The following is an 18,627-nucleotide window of genomic DNA, read 5'->3' on the forward strand; positions in this document are numbered from 1 at the left end:
TCCAATTACAGTTGTTTTTCTGCATCTACAAGATTAAACTTATTATGGTTGGTTTGAATAAACGTTTTGTAGTCTATCTCAGCTGAAACTGGTTTCTACAGTTGCTTTCTAACTATATATAAAACGCTGATATAATTAAAATATTTTAATTTCGAACCAAGCTCGAAGAAGGCAGAACTAGCTTGATGCCCATCCCCTACACATACACTGAACAAAACAAAATAGGAGCAACTCCACATTCTTCAAACCCAAAAGCAAAAGCAACATATGCTCTCTTTCACCAGGGTAAACAGAAATAATGTAAACTGAATTATCAAATTATTGGATTGACAAACGTAGAACGGTGTCATCACTCATCACGGGATGGTTACAAAACCTCTTGTGTTCTTGAGTAAACTAGCTGATTGCTATGTCAATCCCTGTAACCACAAAAGCAAATAGCAGAAAGAAAAAAAAAAGATCATGCCGGGCAGTGGGATACATGTTTGTTCAACAGAATACCCAACTAACGAACTTCCATTGCCATCTCTTGCTGATATCGATATTGCCTTTTCTTTTCATTTCTTTCTGTTTTCCATTCTTGGAGACAGGCATTGCGCTACTGACTATACCCCAATTGCTCGTCGGGGTACGTGGGACACCCTTTAAGAGGAGAAAGTCGAAAGGATGTTCTTCTTGATGACGAATTCATCGGCTTTGGAAGGACTGATCGACTGTCATATGATGAAGCATGGAAATCAGATTCTAGATTAAGTAATATGATGTCCAAAGTGAATTGAGGAATAGAAACTTTTGTTGCTCACCTTCTCCAACATGCGTTGAAGCCTCTCAGATTCCTTCTTAGTGTATTCAGAGCCCTTCTCCATGATCTTCTTTGCAGAGTTCACATAGATCTTTCCGTACCTGCTTTAGCAAAATGGTTAAATTCACACAGTGACGATGCCAAACCTACATAACAAAATTTAAAAACAGAGATGAAAATTTAGTACTTGGCAGCAGGGCCAGTGAGCTTCGCAACATCCTCTTCCATTTTGGAGAGGGCTTCTTTCCGCTTATCATTTGCTGCACCAAGGAACTCCTTCACAAGAGGAGCCAAGCTTTCGACAATGCCAGCCTACAGAAGCAACCAATAGATTATATTGGAATTGGATTATGTAAATTTAAGTATTTAAGTACCTTCTATATAAAAGCACTACCTCTGAAGTAAGCTGACCCTTTGAATCACGGCTGGTTCCACATTTCTCATTAATAAACTTGACGAAGTCATCCAACTCGCGACCGCCATCATAATCTTCACCAGCTTTGTTTCCCTTTGGGAAGAATTTCAATGTGGGGAAACCAGAAACTCCATACCTGAAGTGGCATGCATGATTAAAAATTCTCTTATGGGGAAGAAAAACATACATGACCAACCACACATCCTATAAAAACAGGTATGTGTATGTTAGATCTAACAGTTAGGAGAAGTACAATAACAGTAGAAAATTTTCTTCAGGAAAGCAAATACCATTCCAACATAAGCTATGCCGTTACATCGAAATGTCGAGGGTAATCAATGTAGACAAGAACTATTAGAACAAAGTTCAGAAAGCATACTTCTCTGCCAAGGCAGTGTGTTTGTCAGCATCAAGATTGGCAATAACAACACCCTCATCTTGCTTATAAACAGAAGCTAGCTTCTCATAAATCTAAAACAAGTGCAAGTTTGAGTTTAGACAAAATAGAAAAATGACAATGCATTATTTTGCAACTTTGCAAAATACTGAGGTGTACTACTAACCGGAGCAAGATGCTTGCAGTGACCACACCTGCAAAACAAAGCAGCATCCAACAAAATTAAATTCATTGATACAGCATGATAAAAAGGTTTGATGAACAACAGGCTGATCATAATAGCATACCATGGGGCATAGAACTCTACAAGGACATCTTTGGTTTCATCAAGGACAACAGAGTCGAAGGTCTCTGGGGTAAGAACCACGACACTAGAAGGAACTGCAGCTATCTTTACATTGGTGGCTGAAAGACAAGGCAGAAAGATTTACAACAGTGTTGGGACTTTGAAAGCTAATATAGCATGTTGGTTTGCCAATAGCCAACTGTTCAACAAATAATGAAAATGAGACATGACAACATGTAATGAGAAAGCAGTGATATGTAATTAGCTGCAACAGCTTTTGGGCTCCATAATAGCAGGAAGTAGCCAAGTAGCATTGATATTTCAGTACTTATTGCTTATGAAATAATCCTCTGACTGGTGAAAACTGAAATATCATACATAATATGTTTCATGGTAATAAAAAATGCAGTTAATTTTCCAAACAAGGAGACCGATAGCTTGGTTGGAAAGTGCGTTCGTCTACCTGCTTCAGAGTTAACATATTCTGCAAGGGCTTCCGCGGTACGTTGACCTTCATACCTAAACAGTAAGTTTAACATTAGGGTCATTGTTCTTTACGACAGAAAATGTAGTGATTGAGTAATCAACAAAGAAGCATGTATTCTCACTTCTTGGGCTCCAAGGAACCTTTGGGGAACCATTGGATTGTGGGGTACCCAGAAACTCCATACTTGCTGCACACACTCTTGTGCTCATCACAGTCAACCTGGATAGACAAAATGGAGTCAATTCATCAACAAACACATAAAATTATTAGATCCTAATAACATATATCCACTAAACAGGAATGCCATTTTTATTTTCTTTCCATATGGAATGCAAACGATAGAGAACTACTGGCATGCAAACAGCGAAGATATGACACAAAACGGCCTTGACATTAAATTTCCAAACACCTAAAAAACATGAGATTTACCTTCGCAATTAGGACTGATTTGGCTTTCTTGAAACTTGCACCGAGTTTTTCGTATTCAGGGGCAAGCTTCTTGCAGTGACCACACCTGAAAACAAAATCAATCACAAACATTTAAAAAATATCGAATTTCTCTATACATAAACCCTCCCCCAACACCAACCACCGCAAGATATAACATAAAAGCCCTAAAAACCTTGCAAAATCTCACACATCTGATCGATACTACAAAATAAGGGACCGGAAAAGTAAACGAATCTGTGATGTCAAGAAAGATCCACGCAACACTCCGCGGCCAAGATCGATACTTCAGCCAAAGATCCGAATATTTTTCCAGCCTAACATCAACTCGATCCACTCCACACAAGCCACCCAAAACCTCACCGATCTCAAGAATCCGCTACGAAATTCCGAGAATGAGAGCTACGCCGCCACCGATCCAGCCGCGATCCCGAGCCCATTTCATCATCACAGAGATCCAGAACACACACACGCCCCGCGCGGATCCGAAAAAGAAAAGGAAGAAGAAAAACCCAAAGATGCACGCACACCATCATCGCTTATTACCATGGCGCGTAGAACTCGACGAGGGCGGCGCGGTCCTGGCCGACCTCCTTCTCGAAGGTGGACTCGGTGAGGGCGAGCACGTCGTCGGCGGACGCGGTGGAGACCGCGGCGGCGGCGGCGACGAGGAGGAGGAGGGAGGCGAGGGCTTTGCGCGAGATCTGAGGAGTCGCCATGGCTGGGTGCGCTTGAGCTGCGAGCTCGTGAGAGGAGAAGAGAAGATGGAGGTTAACGAGTTTGTGGGAAAAATCTCCGGCCGTTAAATCAAACGGAACGGGGAGTTTTGCGAATAGGACCCGCACGTTTGGTGATTTTTTTTCTACCTAAATACCGGTGCGTTGCAACGGGAATTTAAAAAGAGAACCCTCAACACTTTAAAGCCCTCAAAAATATTAAAAAAATATTCTCTCTGTTTGATGGTTTGAGGTTGGGGAAGGGACAAAAGTCCACCTACCCACTATTTGAAGACCCATATGGCAGTAGTGATGGCTTGTGGTGGATTCACCATTCACCATCCACCATCACCATTGGGTGTTTTAAAGGAGTATAGATATAGATATTGCTATAGTCTAATAGTAGTATTCAGTTATCAAGTTGTTCAATTGTTTAATTTTCATATACTGAGTGCCTGGTAAGACTGTCAATGGCATTATTTTTTTTACCTCTGCACTTCGTAGAGAGCTTATTTACTACTTCCTCTGTTTTATATTATAAGATTTTCTAGCATTGCCCATATTCATATATATGTTAATCAATCTAGGCATATATGTATGCCTAGATTCATTAATATCTATATGAATGTAGGCAATACTAGAAAATCTTATAACCTGAAACGGAGGTAGTAGAAAGATTATGTTAAGAAAAAGTTTTTTATGCATTGAAGAAGGCATCCACGTTTTAGGGTTTCACATGCGATGGTTACCGTAGTAACCAGGTTTATTGTTCATCGCCGGGGTTCAGTAACGGTAAGAGCTTGGCAACCTCACCAAGTTCAACGGAATTAAAATGGAATTTTGATTATTTTTTAATAAATTGTATCCGCTTTTTTATGGTTTACCACAGAAACTAAGCTTACCATCCATCACGGAGGTAACCCCTCCTCCCCTAGTAAGAAAAAACCATGGCTCCTTTTTGAAGCATAGGTTTTGCAATTTTGTAAAAATGTATTTACTAGAGTGAGAAGAGAACTATGCAGGATTTTGTAAAAAAATATCTACTACAATAAGAATAACGCAGGAAATACATAGAATTTTGTACAAATTTAATTACTAGAGTGGGACTACTCATTTGGAGAGTGCTAGGGTGAGAATTATATAGAATTTTGCCAAAAAATATCTACCATAGTGAGACTGGTCCATTTGAAAGGCTATATTTGCAATTTTGTAAAAAAAAATCTACTAGAGTGAGAATTGTGTAGGGAAGAAAGAAAAGGAAAAAATTAGACTTAAGAAAAAAAAATGAAAGGCTATGGTTGCAATTTTGTTAAAAAAAATTAGCTTAGAGTGAGAATTATGCTACGTAAAGAGAAAAAAAAAGAAGGCTATGATTGTAATTTTGTAAAAAGTTATCTACTAGAGTGAGAAATGGTCCTTTTGGAAGGCTATATTTGTAACTTTGTAAAAATTTGTCTGCTAGAGTGAGAATTTACTGAATATTGCAGTTTATAAAAAAAATGAAAATTTAGTGGGGAGAAAGAAAAGAAAAAAAATGGAAGAATTGGAAGGCTATGTTTGCAAATTATAAAAAAAATTAGAGTGAGAATTTAGTGAATATTGCAATTTGGAAGGCTATGTTTGCAATTTTTAGAAAAATTAAAAATAAAAAGTTAAGAAAAAATTGGAGTGAGAATTTAGTAAATATTGCAATTTGGAAGGCTATGTTTGCAATTTTTAAAAAATAAATAAAAAATAGAGTGATAATTTAGTGATTATTGCAATTTGGAATGCTATGTTTGCAATTAAAAAATTGAAAAGAAAAAATTAACAAAAAAATATAGTGAGAATTTAGTGAATATTTCAATTTGGAAGGCTATGTTTGCAATTTTTTTAAAAAAATGAAAATAAAAAAAGAATGAGAATTTAGTGAATATTGCAATTTGTAAGGCTATGTTTGTAATTTTTAGAAAAATGAATTTAATGAATATTGCAATTTGGAAGGCTATGTTTGTAATTTAAAAAAATAATTTGGAAGGCTATGTTTGCAATTTTAAAAAAACTGAAAAGAAAAAAAGAGTGAGAACTTAGTGAATATTGCAATTTGTAAGGCTATGTTTGCAATTTTTAGAAAATGAATTTAGTGAATATTGCAATTTGGAAGGCTATGTTTGTAATTTTTTAAAAAATGAAAATAAATAATAGGATTTTTAGAAAAATGAATTTAGTGAATATTGCAATTTGGAAGGCTATGTTTGTAATTTTTTAAAAAAATGAAAAGAAATAATAGAAAAAAAATAACGCTAGAAGGAGGGCTTGAACCTCCGACCTTGTGGTTAACAGCCACACGCTCTAACCAACTGAGCTATTCCAGCTACTGATTAGTATGTCTCCAAAAGTTCTAAAAACAAGTATTGCATCAGTCCTGTATTAGCAGTTCGCTTGTGCAAAGGATGTAGCGTGTTTGGTTTAATCTATGTTATTTTTACATATTTTTATCAAATTATTGTCGTAGATTGTTTGTTCCACGATTTAATAAATATGATTTTCTTTTTCAAAGAAAAACTTTCTCATGCTTCTTATGTTTCTTATACCACTTAGTTATTTGTTAACTTTACTTTTTAAAATATTCAAATTATCTCTATAATTAAGTAGATAGATTGTGAAATTAATTTAATTAATGAATAATCTGTTTCAAATGCTACCTATCAGCTTATAGAGAAAGAGAATGTCACTGCTTCGGCGAGAGGATACAGTTTCCTGAAAATATAACAGAATCTATCTTTCAACGAGCTATGCATAGTTTTTTCTGTTTTATGGACTAGCAAAAATGCTTGTACGTTGCAACATATGAAAGAAAATTTTCATAATTAATAAAAACCCTGTTAATTTAAACGATAAACTGAAACAAGACAAAACAAAATTAGAAATCATATAGCATTGAGCCAAGTTGCGCTTGCTTCATACGTCGTCACATGAAAAACACCACATGTACACATTTACATAACCTCACAAATCGATTGGGTGGCTCTTCCATAAGTTGATGTATTTGTATTTAGATACACTTCATCGACCGAAGTTTGAAATTTTGAATATTCAGTTAGTGGAAGTTTTTTTTATTGTAGATACAAGTTAAACAATGACAATTTCAAAAGACAAATATTTATGAGAAGAGAAAATAAGAGGATGAAAAAAGAGAAAAAAGGAGAGGAGATTGGAAGGGGAGGGAGAGGATCAGGAGGAAGAGAGAGAAGATGGTGATCGAGTGAGGAACGGATGGGAGGGGGTAAAAAACCCCGTATGTACACATTTTCATAAACTCACAAATCGATTGGGTGGCTCTTCCATAAATTGACGTGTGTGTATTTTGATACACCTCATTAACCAAAGTTTAAAATTTTGACTATTCAATTAGCGGAAGTTTCTTTTTACTGTAGATACAACTCAAGCAATGACAATTTCAAAAGAAAGATATTTACGATAAGAGAAAAATAAGAGGATGAAAAAAGAGAAAAGGGAGAAAAAGAAGAGAGGAGATTGGAAGGAGAGGGAGAGGATTCAAGATGATCATGAGGAAAAAAAAGAGAGAAAAATGACGGCGATCAGGGAAGGGACGAGCGGGAGAGGATGGCGAGATGATGTGGGCCGGTTGGGTTGGGCTGGGAGGGGGATGGGTTGGGTTAGGTTGAGATGGAGAGTGTATAAATATAATAGTTATTTTAGACTCACATCGAATTGGATACGAGCGACATAAAACCTATTCAAACATGGATGACGTAACGACTCAAAAACCAATTCAAACACGGCTGTCATACCTAAATTTCAGCGAAAACATCTTCGGTTTTTATAATAGTAGAGATAGAGATAAATGACACTGGCTAAATAACTGAATGATTTATAATAATCATCCGCGTGTACAAAAGATCTGCATGCACTTATGTGAGGCATTCCAACACCTCAATCGACGAGGTTTAATTACATAAAGAATGATGTTTTCTTGTCTTGATTTCGATACCATTTTGCAAATACGATAATTAAAATGGGATGAGAAAAATATAGCCTACTCACTCCGTATCAAAATATATGGCAAAACCAATTTTCCTAAGTCATAATATAAGACGTGCATGTATGCATACATAACTATCGCCTCTTGGCCCTTTAAATTTGGTTTATTTTAAATCCTCTAACATTAAGCTCCCCAATCACATTGCCTACATGTATGAATATGATCAACGAGAAGGTGATTAAATTATTTCTTGGTTTCTATGTTAGGAGTGATTGAGCCTTATATTTAGGATATGAGGAGTATAACGGTGGCTCTATTTTTTTTTCTCTCATATCTTTCTTAATTAACTTTTGTATGAGAGCCGACCCTTCTCATTATTTATTCTCTTTCCTCCATAGGTGTTTGTAGACGGTTTAGAGTTTACTACTCCTTCCGTTTCAGGTTATAAGACGTTTTGACTTTGATCAAAGTCAAACTACTTTAAATATGACTAAGTTTATGCACAAATATAATAATATTTATAATACCAAATTAGTATCATTAAATCAATAATTGAATATATCTTTATAATAATTTTGTGCTGAGTTAAAAATTTTATTATTTTTTCTACAAACTTAGTCAAACTTAAAGCAGTTTGACTTAACCTGAAACGGAGGGAGTAGTAGAGCAAGTTTAATAGTATAGGCAACTACTAGCTCCAATTCATCTATAGCCAATCTAATAGCTCATTCATACAATAGTTACATACTACACTATTGATACTTGGCCCACCTGTCATACACACACTATATCTTGAAGTCCGTGCTACAGCTGGTTACAAATCTGTAGCCGCTGCTCTTCTATCTTCTCATTTATCTTCTTAAAATATGTTTGCAGCTGACTTATAGTCTGCTATTGTACTGCTCTAATAGCACGTATTTTATTTATTGTAAAAGAATACAACCCAAAATTAATGGAAAAAAAATAATATTGTACTCATCAGCGTGCCATGCGGGGCAAGTTGGGTTTACCAACGACGCACACGACAGGTCAACCCACCGTTTGCTGACGTGTACAATCCTCCGGTGCATCGCCTGACTCAAAAGGCAAAAAGGACTTCCCACGTGGCGCCACCCCATTCGCTACCGCCACCCGTTCCCCGTCCCCGATTGGTCCACGTCATCACCTTCCACGTCTCCCCCCCAACCCCACCACAACGCCCTCGGGTTTCTTCTAGAAGCTTTTAAACCGCGAGTGAGAGAGAGAGAGAGGGAGAAAAGACGAGACGACTCCGACTCGACGGCGGCGGCGACGCGGAGGCGAGGCATCGCCGGCGAGCGCGCGGAAGGAGGAGGAGGAGGAGGCACACCCTCTCGCCTGACCCTAGATCCGCGACCCACCCGCGGGGAGACCCTAGGCGCCCTTGGCCGCTCGGTGAGAGGGCGGCGCGGGAGGGGACGGCGATGGCGGCGCCGCGGTGGATAGGGCCGCTGCTTCTTCTGCTGCTGCACTTCGTGGCGGCCGTCGCGGGGTAGGGTTTCCGATCAGCTCAGCTCTCCCTCTCCCGCTTCGTGTGAACTTCTCTTCTTTTTTATCCCTCCTCATGATCTGATCCAGTTTATCTCCCAATCGCAATGGGCTCTCCTTTTTTAACTTTTTATTATTAAATCAGCTTGAGATCTGTATGTATCATGTTGGTGCGCATTCTGTTCGAGGATTATACTGGATTGGATTCAACTGAAATTTTGGTGGATTTTTTTTTCCTTTTTGGGTGTTTGTGAATCAGGAAGAGCTACTACGACGTGCTGCAAGTGCCCAAGGGCGCGTCCGAGGATCAGATCAAGCGTTCCTACCGCAAGCTCGCGCTCAAGTACCACCCCGACAAGAATCCCAACAACGAGGAGGCCAACAAGCGATTCGCCGAGATCAACAATGGTAACGAATCCACCCCCCTTTGTTAAGACTGCAAAGTTGGTGCCCATTGTTGGACTGAAAAATTGGAGCCCATTGCTGGACTGAAAAATTGGAGCCCATTGCTGGACTGAAAAATTGGTGCTCGTTGTTGGACTGAAAAATTGGAGCCCATTGTTGGACTGAAAAATTGGTGCTCATTTTTAAGACTGAAAATTTGGTGCACATGAGGGGGAATTAATGGGTAAAGGTGTTGTATTGTTGCAGCTTATGAGATCTTGACGGATCAGGAGAAGAGGAAGATCTATGACCGGTATGGCGAGGAGGGGCTGAAGCAGTTCCAGGCCCAGGGTGGGAGAGGTGGCGGCGGCGGGATGAACATTCAGGACATCTTTAGCAGGTGAGGCCAATGTGCTATCTACTCCATCCGTTCCAAAATGGATGGTGTTTTGGTTTTGTCATAAGTATGGTGTTCCAAATCCTGACTTTGACTAGGTTTATGGAAAATTGTGCCAACATCAAATTAGTTTCATTAAAATCCACCATGAAATATGTCTCAGTAGTGTACTTCCTCCGTTTCATATTATAAGACTTTCTAGCATTACCCATATTCATATAGATATTAATGAATCTAGACATATATGTGTCTAAATTCATTAAAATCTATATGAATGTGGGTAATGCTATGTCTAGATTCATTAATATCTATATGAATATGGGTAATGCTAGAAAGTCTTATAATATGAAACGGAGGGGGTAATTATTTGGTATTGTAGATATTAATTAGGTTTCTATATACTTGATTAAAGTCTTTGACTTGGGACAAAACTAAAACAACTTACATTTTGGAATGGAGGGGGTAGCATTTATTGTTTTAGCCTTCTCTGAGCTATAACTGTACATGTGAGCTACTTTTATAGGTGGTAGTAACAAATTGAGTCTGAAGATAAATGCCTGTACGCCTCCATATATCAATATATATCTGATTTAAGAGGTCTTTTCATGTAAATATCTAGCTCTTTGTTCGACAATAACACAAACCCCTCCATTGTGGAACAAAATTCTAAATGTGTTGGTGATGTGCTCACCAGGAACTAACTGAATATATAAAGTTTAAGATCAGGAAATCTAATGTCAACAGTCTGCATGTAAACACATTAGACAGTAGTATCTTAGCTAGATGCAATTCAACCTAATTGGCATTTACTTTTATTGTATCATTTTGTTCTTAATCATCGCTTTACTGTTTTGTTCCTGAACTCTGTAGCTTCTTCGGTGGTGGTGGTGGTGGGATGGAAGAGGAGGAAGAGCAGATTATAAAAGGTGATGATGTGATCGTTGAACTGGATGCTTCATTGGAGGACTTGTACATGGGCGGCTCACTAAAGGTAACCAAGTTTGACTAGCTGAGGAATGAGGACAAGAAAGATGTAGTGTAGATAAGTTATATAAATTACATAAACAATATGTAAATCAAGTGATTACATTACCTTGCCGCTCTATTCAGTAGCATGCTTGAGTGTCCGTGAAGGCTGCACTGACATGGAAATTACCGCTCCAAATTTACTTTGTTATTTTTGTTTATATGATAGGTTTGGCGGGAGAAAAACGTCATAAAGCCAGCACCAGGAAAGAGGCGATGCAATTGCAGAAACGAAGTTTACCATAGACAAATTGGTCCAGGAATGTATCAACAAATGACCGAGCAGGTATTGATTGCCCCTTGCTGTGTTATTCCACAGTTTGGCATGATTTAACATAAATATCTTTATTTTTATTCTTTTATTGTTTTTTTCACTCCATAATAATAGGTTGCATTTGTCTTTTTAGGTCTGTGACCAGTGTGCAAATGTGAAGTATGTGCGAGAAGGTGATTTTTTGACTGTTGATATTGAGAAAGGAATGCAAGATGGGCAGGTACAGAGCAACTGTTCTGTTCACTTTCTAGACATTTGTGCGATGCGCTGTGATTTAGTGTGTGCCTTCCTCCATTATTTTGTCAACATTAGATAAGATTATATGTACTATGGTTGTAAGTGTACCACATGCTATTGCTACTTCTAGATGCTAAACTGCTAAACTAATAAGCTGTCATTTATGATCAGCACTTCATTGTTTACTATTAGAATTTGAAACCTTCAGTCAAACTGGCTGATTCATGGATCACAACACTAATCAGTGGCTTGTTAATTGGTATTGTTTGCTTTTTTTATGTTAAAGCCAATCAATGCTTCTTTTTACCTGGTAATTGGCAAATTACTAGCAGCTTTTGGAATTTGGCCTGATACAGGAAAGAGATCTTGATCTTTCATGTGAACTATTGAATTTATGTGGTGGCCTTTAATTTCCTCAGGCTACTAACATGATCAGAGACAGTTGTTTGTCATGAACATTATATTCTATTCATCACTATAAGTTCTACTTTACAGTTTGGATGTTGATTTGGCCGCACCATTTTATATTTGCAGGAAGTTTCATTCTTTGAGGAAGGAGAGCCTAAGATTGATGGTGAACCTGGAGATTTGAAGGTTTGCTTAGCACCTTTTTCTGGTTGGTTAAAGTTTATTGTGAGGGGGTGATCTGTTTTACTAATATTTATCATCAAATGAATGCTTCATGAGCAGTTTAGGATCCGAACAGCACCACATGAGCGATTCAGAAGAGAAGGCAATGACCTGCACACAACTGTTACAATCTCCCTGGTACTGCTCACCCCCGTCTGTTATGCATGTTCTAATTAACTCTCTTTAAAGGTGTAGTTATCCTGTGAAAATTAGCCTGATGACAACCTTGCGTGAAAAACTTGGTCACATTATAAGGACCAAAGTCCCAAGATGACAAAGAAGTTTATCATCTTATATGGATAAAAAAAAATCCAAATATGTTTCCGGCTTTTCAGCCACTGTGGATGGGAGGAGTTCCATGTCCAGCCACCTCAGTAACTTGATAAAATCCAAGATCTGGCAAAACCCAAATCTTGGAGTGCCAATCTAGCAGTGGAAACCATGAAATCCCTTACTACTAATCATTGTAACTAACTGTAGAGCTTGGGCTGTTCTTTTAGTTTGTTCATCACTTTAGCCTGTATTTCCTGACCATCCTTTGGTCCTGCAGCTCCAAGCTCTGGTCGGCTTCGAGAAGACCATTAAGCATCTGGACAATCATATGGTGGAAATTGGCACCAAGGTTTAATCCACCCCCCACACCATCAAGAATTCTTGTACACTGTAGTCATTCTCATTCATCACCTGCAATACTGCAACTGATCATCACAATTTCGTCGTGAATATTTAGGGGATCACCAAACCCAAGGAGGTTAGGAAGTTCAAAGGGGAAGGAATGCCATTGTACCAGAGCAACAAGAAAGGCGACCTATATGTAACTTTCGAGGTTTTATTCCCGAAAACCCTAACCGACGACCAGAAGTCCAAGCTGAAGAGCATTCTCACATAACCGAAGGCCCAGGTTTTCGCTTTTATGCTGCAGCTAGTTCGTTCTCATTTGAGGTGGGAAGGAAAACTGCCTCAAAAAAGGAAATTTTCCCAGCTTACAAGCACCAGCAGCTGCCTTTTCTGTGGGTGTGATTTTGCGTTGGTAATTGTTAGCAGTTCAGCAGTTTAATTTCTCTTTTACCTTATTTTGTTTCTCATGTCATTAACAACCGGGTGTAGCATTTAGGAAGTTGGATGATCATGAGCTGTACCAAAATATTTGTATTGCTGGAAGAATATATTGATGGTAGAATTGTAGCTTACACTTCCCAAAAATGTATTTACTGGTTGTACAACAGTCAGCAGTAAAATTAAATGGAATTTAAGTCAGGGTCATTCGTTGTCCTGCTGGTGAACTATACTCGAGTACGTCTAGGGCTCATCTGGTGAATGATCAGACCAATACGAAAGAATTCCAGCTAGTAATTTATCACATCAAATTAATCATAACTCACTTTTCAGGGCTTATTTACTTCGTTGCCTAATTTTGGTAAGGTATTGTATAGACCGATGGTTTTTACTTTGAGACCTTACCAAATTTTAATAGAAGTTTTGAGAGTAGAAAGTTATGGAATTACCAAAGTGAACAAACTGGCTGGCTGGATGCAAAACCATAGGCGCAGCCAAAGACGCGAGCTGTTTTTACACTCTAGTACATTACAGTAATCAGCCAGATCTGTCAAACCATTTGTCTGCACCAACAATTAGAGCTCTGCATGCTATTCTGGCACAAAACCCATCAGTATCAGTACATCACACGCATCCACACATACAAAGCATCCCAGAAGGGATTGCAACCCAAAACGGAACAGCACAAACTACGGCCAGTTCGAAGTGGGTCAAGATATACACTCATGTCGCACAGGCTGTAACACTAACACGAGAAGCAAACTTGAAGAATGCTGAGGAAACGCATCTAGCACTAGAGTGGGAACGAGTCGAGCAGCTGCCATCGAACTGATGACCATCAGGCAATTAGAGTTGCATTCTTGTAGGACCTGCATGTACAAGTCATAGCTCATGACAAGAGGTTTAAAAGACAATATTATAACCCCTTCGTCCTAAATTCCAGGTTTCAAAATTCTACTCACAAGCATACATCATTTAATAAGGGACATTACTGTCTTTTATTCTTAAACTTAATCTATGCTAAACAACATAAAAGGACAACTATATTGGGACGGGGGAGTAGCTAACAGAGTGAAAATCAAAGGAGTAACGAATTTAGTAGTGTCACTGTCGATACACCTAATTTAACACCATAATATCTCCAACTCTCCACAACACAAGGACTGCTGATAAAATAAATGCACTTCTTTAGGAGAATAATGTGCTCATCAAGGCCATGTACAAAATATTTCTCCAAAAAGTTCAACAAAGGTTCCAGGTACCCGTACAGCAAGCTATATCAGGAATGGAGTCCAATGCGTTACCTTCATATTTACACCACTAACTTCGAATCAAGTGCGGCCGCAACGTTTGCCTCTCCAGCATCCTATTTTCCAACAGATTGCTCAGCATTTCACATAAAGTAAATAACAAATATACTGAAATGGAGCAAAGACGTACCTCCATCCCCCATTTGATGTAGTCTGGTGATTCGCAAGCCTTGTACTCATCAACTAAGCTCTCTATTATTTCTCGAGATTCATCAAATTCAGAGAGATCATTGTCCTGTATAGAGAGGCCAAAACGTTGAGTATTTTGGACAGAATAATGGACAGGTTTCCTCACAAGATCATATATAGTACTGAAAGCATTTCACTTCAAGAAAAACAAGAAACTTATAGTGCTACAGTTCATGTTTGTTTTATACTTTAATGTAAAATTGCTAGTGGAATGTTCAAAATTGTTGGTGTCAAACAGGTTTTGAACAGGGAATTACATTGTAGCACTTCAAACATACCTAGTTTAACCAGAAACTTCAAATTTGGAAATTACTCAGGTAATGAAAATGGATGAAATTGAAGGAATAGAGTTTCTTACCTCAAACATTGGGAACTTTCTGTAGTTGTCAAGAAAAGCTTGCTTTTTCCTTAGCTTTTCATACTGTCCCAGGCATTTGCTGAATAAGTGACGGATACTAGTATGATTCGCCAGCATCAATCCACTAACCTGTAGACAAACATTAGTGATTCAAACATTGCACTTGAATTGACAAAAAAAAAGATAGTGAGAGAGTGAGAGAAAGGTACCCTATGCGTGGTTTGTACATATGGAGATTTTCTTGATAAGGCAACCTGTGGCAGTTGAAATAACAATAAATCAATATGTCAAAAAGGTTTAACCTAAAATTATTCTAGTTGTATAATGACCTGAATGCTTGCAGGTCCCCACTCAATGAAGTTAACAAGCTTCCTTTCACGTATCCTTTGTAGGCTCTCATGGACCTAAATGCATGAGAATACCAAAAGATAAGAATGGAATGAACAAGCAATTCCAAAGGATCAGAAGAACGAGATCTTCATTCTGCTTCAGAACTAGGCAAATTTCATTTCAATATTCCAGCTGCTATGGATAAAGCTAAACTAATAAACCCATTTAACAGAACTTTACCTGTGTAGGATCCACCTCTCCCTGAATGATGTTAAGTATGGAGATGTATTTAGCCTGACTAGCTTCCTTATTTCGAGCATATGATGACACCATTATATTTTTGGTCTGCAAGACAACAAATAAAGGTCCAAAATTTAAATTTCATAAAGATCATAAAGTGGCAAGCATCCTATTCCTAAGGAAGCAAAGAATACCTGCAGAAGTCGCCTCATAACATCTAATACTGTTGTCTTGCGTATCATGTTAACCTGCAATTGAGCATATCATTATATCATGAACTGAATTTTTCCCCATTTGTCACAAAAGAAGGCAGGGAAAGTAATATGTATTTGACATAGTATATACTAGTCTACCAACCCCCAAACTAAACTCAAGAAAAGTAGTTACTAAACAGATAAAATGTGAAATCAAATGTTACATGAACCAATGCAACAAATATGATCAAATCACCTGTCGTTCAACAGTCAATGGAGTGTAACCTGTCATCAGAAAATGACACCTTGGAGTAGGGATCAAAGAGGCAAGAAGGCCAACCAGGTCATTGTTCATATATCCAGGATACCTCAGAGTAGTTGTGCTTGCAGACATAACTGTTGAGACCAAAGAGTTTGTTTGTGCAAAAGTAGGATTTGCTAAATGAAGACGTTCCACAGCAATCCTATTAAGGGCCGTATTGTCAAGAACAACCACACAGTCAGCATTCAGTGTCAGCCGCTTCAGAGTTAAAAGCGAATTATATGGCTGGACAACAACATCACTTGTTTCCATCTGATTTGGGAAAACACTGTATGTCTGGACAAGCTTTTTGCTGTATCGGTCATTCAGAGTCTCCAACAGGTAAGAACCCATACCTAAATGAGGGAAGAGTGAACAAAATTAGATAACTATTGTAAGAAAACTGACATGTGGAAATACTACTTTTCCATATTGCAACTACAGCATCCCATATACACACTAAGCCACATGTTAAAACACCAATATACGCTCCAGTTACAATAGATGGTGATTTACAGAAAACTAAGACAAATGAATGAAACCAAGAAAGGAGATCGAGATAAATGACCTGAACCAGTTCCACCAGCAATTGAGTGGCATAACACAAAACCCTCAAGGCTATCACTTCCATCTGCTTCTCTGTCTATCATATCCATGATATCATCAACAACTTGCTCACCCTATAGTGTGTAAATAGGAAAAAAAACATTAATGTGAAAGATATATTAAACTCTGACTGAAGAAACACAGGCACAATTGATCTAATGACAGAATATAACAAAACCTATAGCATTGGTGATCGGCTGACAAACCTACAGAATTGATTAGCAGTGTAGCAGATGAAATATGGATAAGACAGATCAAAGTATACCTGGTGATATCCACTAGCCCAGTTGTTCCCAGCACCACCTCCATGCTCAGCCACAAATATATTCTCATGATTGTATAGATTCCTGTACTCACTGTTCTGTATTCCGTTGATCACTCTCGGCTCTAGATCCACAAGAAGAGCCCTCGGTATGTAATGCTGGTCATCAGCCTGGTAGAAGAAAACATCCTTCCTATCTCCTCCCTGCAGAGAAACTTGAGTCTTTAGCACTCTTTGGTTAACATAGCTACCAACAAAGGAAAATATGCATTGAAATGAATGATAGACATTGTAACCGTTCTAGATGATACGAAAAGAAACATAATATTTGGATGCTATTGTATTTAGGCTGTGCATTTAGATCGTAGCTGCACTTCTCAGAGCAACAAGGAGTCAGATTGAGATTGAACCATTCATCGAATTTGGCACTTTAAGTCGTAATTCAGTTAACTGGGATCTATTTATTCCCCTGCTTCCAGTATCAAAAGGCATTTAAAAGTTGAAACACTGAACTCTTAAACAACAGGACCTGCGCGGAACAGTTGAATTCCCTCTAGTTCCTATGGAAATGAATTGTTTCCCATGAAATTCCTATGTTGCAAGTATGCCCCAATCACGCCTCATTCTTACACTTGGAAATGAGCAATCCCCAATGCCAACAAAATGCTGGTGCCAGTTCAAACGTGCCGGTGTTCAAGTGTACTACTAAATTACTTGTAAAAAAAAACACTAGACATAGCGCTCCAAGCATCTGCAAGCCCAAAACCCACACACACTTCACTCCACTAAACCCTTAGACCTAAACAAAAAGAGAAGCGCGCCCATTTCTGATGCGGAACATGGAGAAATCTTGTAACCCACACGGATCAGACCAACCACACCGCCGATCCGGAGTGTTCCCGCGGCGTGGGGGAGGGAGGGAAGGAGGAGCAGAGACAGGGGGGGGGGGGGGGGGGCAACCTGGGGGGCGAAGTCCTCGAGGAGGCCGTCCTTGCCGATGCCGTGCTCGAGGCAGAGCTGCTTCCAGAACTCCATCCCGATCTGGTTCCCGCATTGCCCCACCTGTATCGTGATGATCTCCCGCGGCATCTCTCCCCCCGACTGCGGCGCCGGTCGCTAGGGTTTGGTTAGGGGCTTAGGCTAGCCACCCGGATGGCGTCGTGGCGGGGGTTGCAGCTCGGGCGCCGCCGACGGCGGCGGAGCTAGGGTTTTGGGGGGTTTGCTTCGCGTGGACGCTAGGGCTTGCGCCGCCGCGGGCCACCAACTGCGGGGAGTGGAGTGGTGGGTGGGTGGGGGACGAAGCGGAGATTTGTGAGCGACGGGGAAAATGGGGAGAGGATTGAGGGGAAGGGAAGGAAGACGGGCGCAATTTTCGAAATTTTGAGGTAATACTAGTTCATCCGTCTATCATTTTTTTTAGCTCCCTCATTTATCTCAAAATAAACTAAAGTATTTATTGTAACGGAGTCTATAAAAGTAAAGAATAATTATATTAGAATTAGATAAAGTGATAAATAGTTATAATGGGATTTGATAAAGTAAGAGTATTCTAGTCACCTCTTTTGTATTGGAATATTTATGATGGATGATAAATGAATTTATTTTGGGATGAAGGGACGTGCAAAACTTCTCCGCCTCGAACCGTGACTGTTTGCAAATTTTATGAAATGCCGTTTGATTCCAAACACGAAAATTTTCGAGTGTTCCACACGAAACACGAAAATTAATGTGTTCCACGTCTCCCGCATAACTACCTAGCAAAGTGAATTTTAGCGGGACAAATTACGAGTTT

General features: G+C 39.0%; 3 protein-coding genes and 1 non-coding gene across 5 annotated transcripts; 1 reads left to right on the forward strand and 3 right to left on the reverse strand.

Moving 5' to 3' along the window:
* Positions 1–241: 241 nt before the first annotated feature.
* Positions 242–3,610, reverse strand: LOC4337858 (protein disulfide isomerase-like 2-1). Of its 2 annotated transcripts, none has more exons than NM_001402498.1 (11): positions 3,381–3,610; positions 2,817–2,901; positions 2,509–2,606; positions 2,364–2,419; positions 1,902–2,019; positions 1,781–1,808; positions 1,597–1,688; positions 1,197–1,353; positions 990–1,114; positions 804–903; positions 242–713 (listed from the first exon to the last, which is right to left on the reverse strand). In NM_001402498.1, exons 1-11 carry the CDS (start codon positions 3,551–3,553, stop codon positions 645–647), a joined length of 1,101 nt encoding a protein of 366 aa, NP_001389427.1. In that variant the 5' UTR covers positions 3,554–3,610; the 3' UTR covers positions 242–644. The 2 variants fall into 2 exon arrangements, with proteins under 2 accessions (NP_001389427.1, NP_001389426.1); NM_001402497.1 differs by having other exon boundaries at positions 804–906.
* Positions 3,611–5,830: 2,220 nt separating this feature from the next.
* On the reverse strand, positions 5,831–5,904 carry TRNAN-GUU (transfer RNA asparagine (anticodon GUU)). The gene has a single exon. It is a non-coding gene; the product is annotated as a tRNA-Asn (tRNA).
* A 2,872-nt stretch (positions 5,905–8,776) lies between these two features.
* On the forward strand, positions 8,777–13,268 carry LOC4337860 (dnaJ protein ERDJ3B-like). Its single transcript, NM_001420213.1, has 10 exons — positions 8,777–9,045; positions 9,301–9,449; positions 9,693–9,825; positions 10,693–10,813; positions 11,018–11,134; positions 11,256–11,342; positions 11,894–11,953; positions 12,050–12,127; positions 12,540–12,611; positions 12,720–13,268. Exons 1-10 carry the CDS (start codon positions 8,978–8,980, stop codon positions 12,876–12,878), a joined length of 1,044 nt encoding a protein of 347 aa, NP_001407142.1. The 5' UTR covers positions 8,777–8,977; the 3' UTR covers positions 12,879–13,268.
* Positions 13,269–13,499: 231 nt separating this feature from the next.
* LOC4337861 (tubulin gamma-2 chain-like) lies at positions 13,500–18,152 on the reverse strand. Its single transcript, NM_001420212.1, is given in 12 exon segments — positions 13,500–13,914; positions 14,350–14,411; positions 14,486–14,590; positions 14,903–15,031; positions 15,112–15,156; positions 15,232–15,306; positions 15,473–15,577; positions 15,667–15,720; positions 15,923–16,323; positions 16,536–16,647; positions 16,839–17,039; positions 17,796–18,152. Coding segments are annotated over 11 exon segments (1,410 nt in total). The 5' UTR covers positions 17,925–18,152; the 3' UTR covers positions 13,500–13,914; positions 14,350–14,357.
* Between the last annotated feature and the right edge of the window lie 475 nt (positions 18,153–18,627).

The sequence above is a fragment of the Oryza sativa genome, chromosome 5, assembly GCF_034140825.1.
Source record: "Oryza sativa Japonica Group chromosome 5, ASM3414082v1".
NCBI lineage: Eukaryota > Viridiplantae > Streptophyta > Magnoliopsida > Poales > Poaceae > Oryza > Oryza sativa.

Excerpts from the sequence above, each read along its gene's own strand:
- LOC4337860 (NM_001420213.1), top strand. The coding sequence starts at position 8,978 with ATGGCGGCGCCGCGGTGGATAGGGCCGCTGCTTCTTCTGCTGCTGCAC. Across the intron at positions 12,128-12,539 it reads CAACTGTTACAATCTCCCTG|CTCCAAGCTCTGGTCGGCTT; the intron begins GTACTGCTCACC and ends TTGGTCCTGCAG. Across the intron at positions 12,612-12,719 it reads TGGTGGAAATTGGCACCAAG|GGGATCACCAAACCCAAGGA; the intron begins GTTTAATCCACC and ends GTGAATATTTAG.
- LOC4337858 (NM_001402497.1), bottom strand. The coding sequence starts at position 3,553 with ATGGCGACTCCTCAGATCTCGCGCAAAGCCCTCGCCTCCCTCCTCCTC. Across the intron at positions 2,607-2,816 it reads AATCAGTCCTAATTGCGAAG|GTTGACTGTGATGAGCACAA; the intron begins GTAAATCTCATG and ends TTGTCTATCCAG. Across the intron at positions 907-989 it reads CTCACTGGCCCTGCTGCCAA|CAGGTACGGAAAGATCTATG; the intron begins GTACTAAATTTT and ends ATTTTGCTAAAG.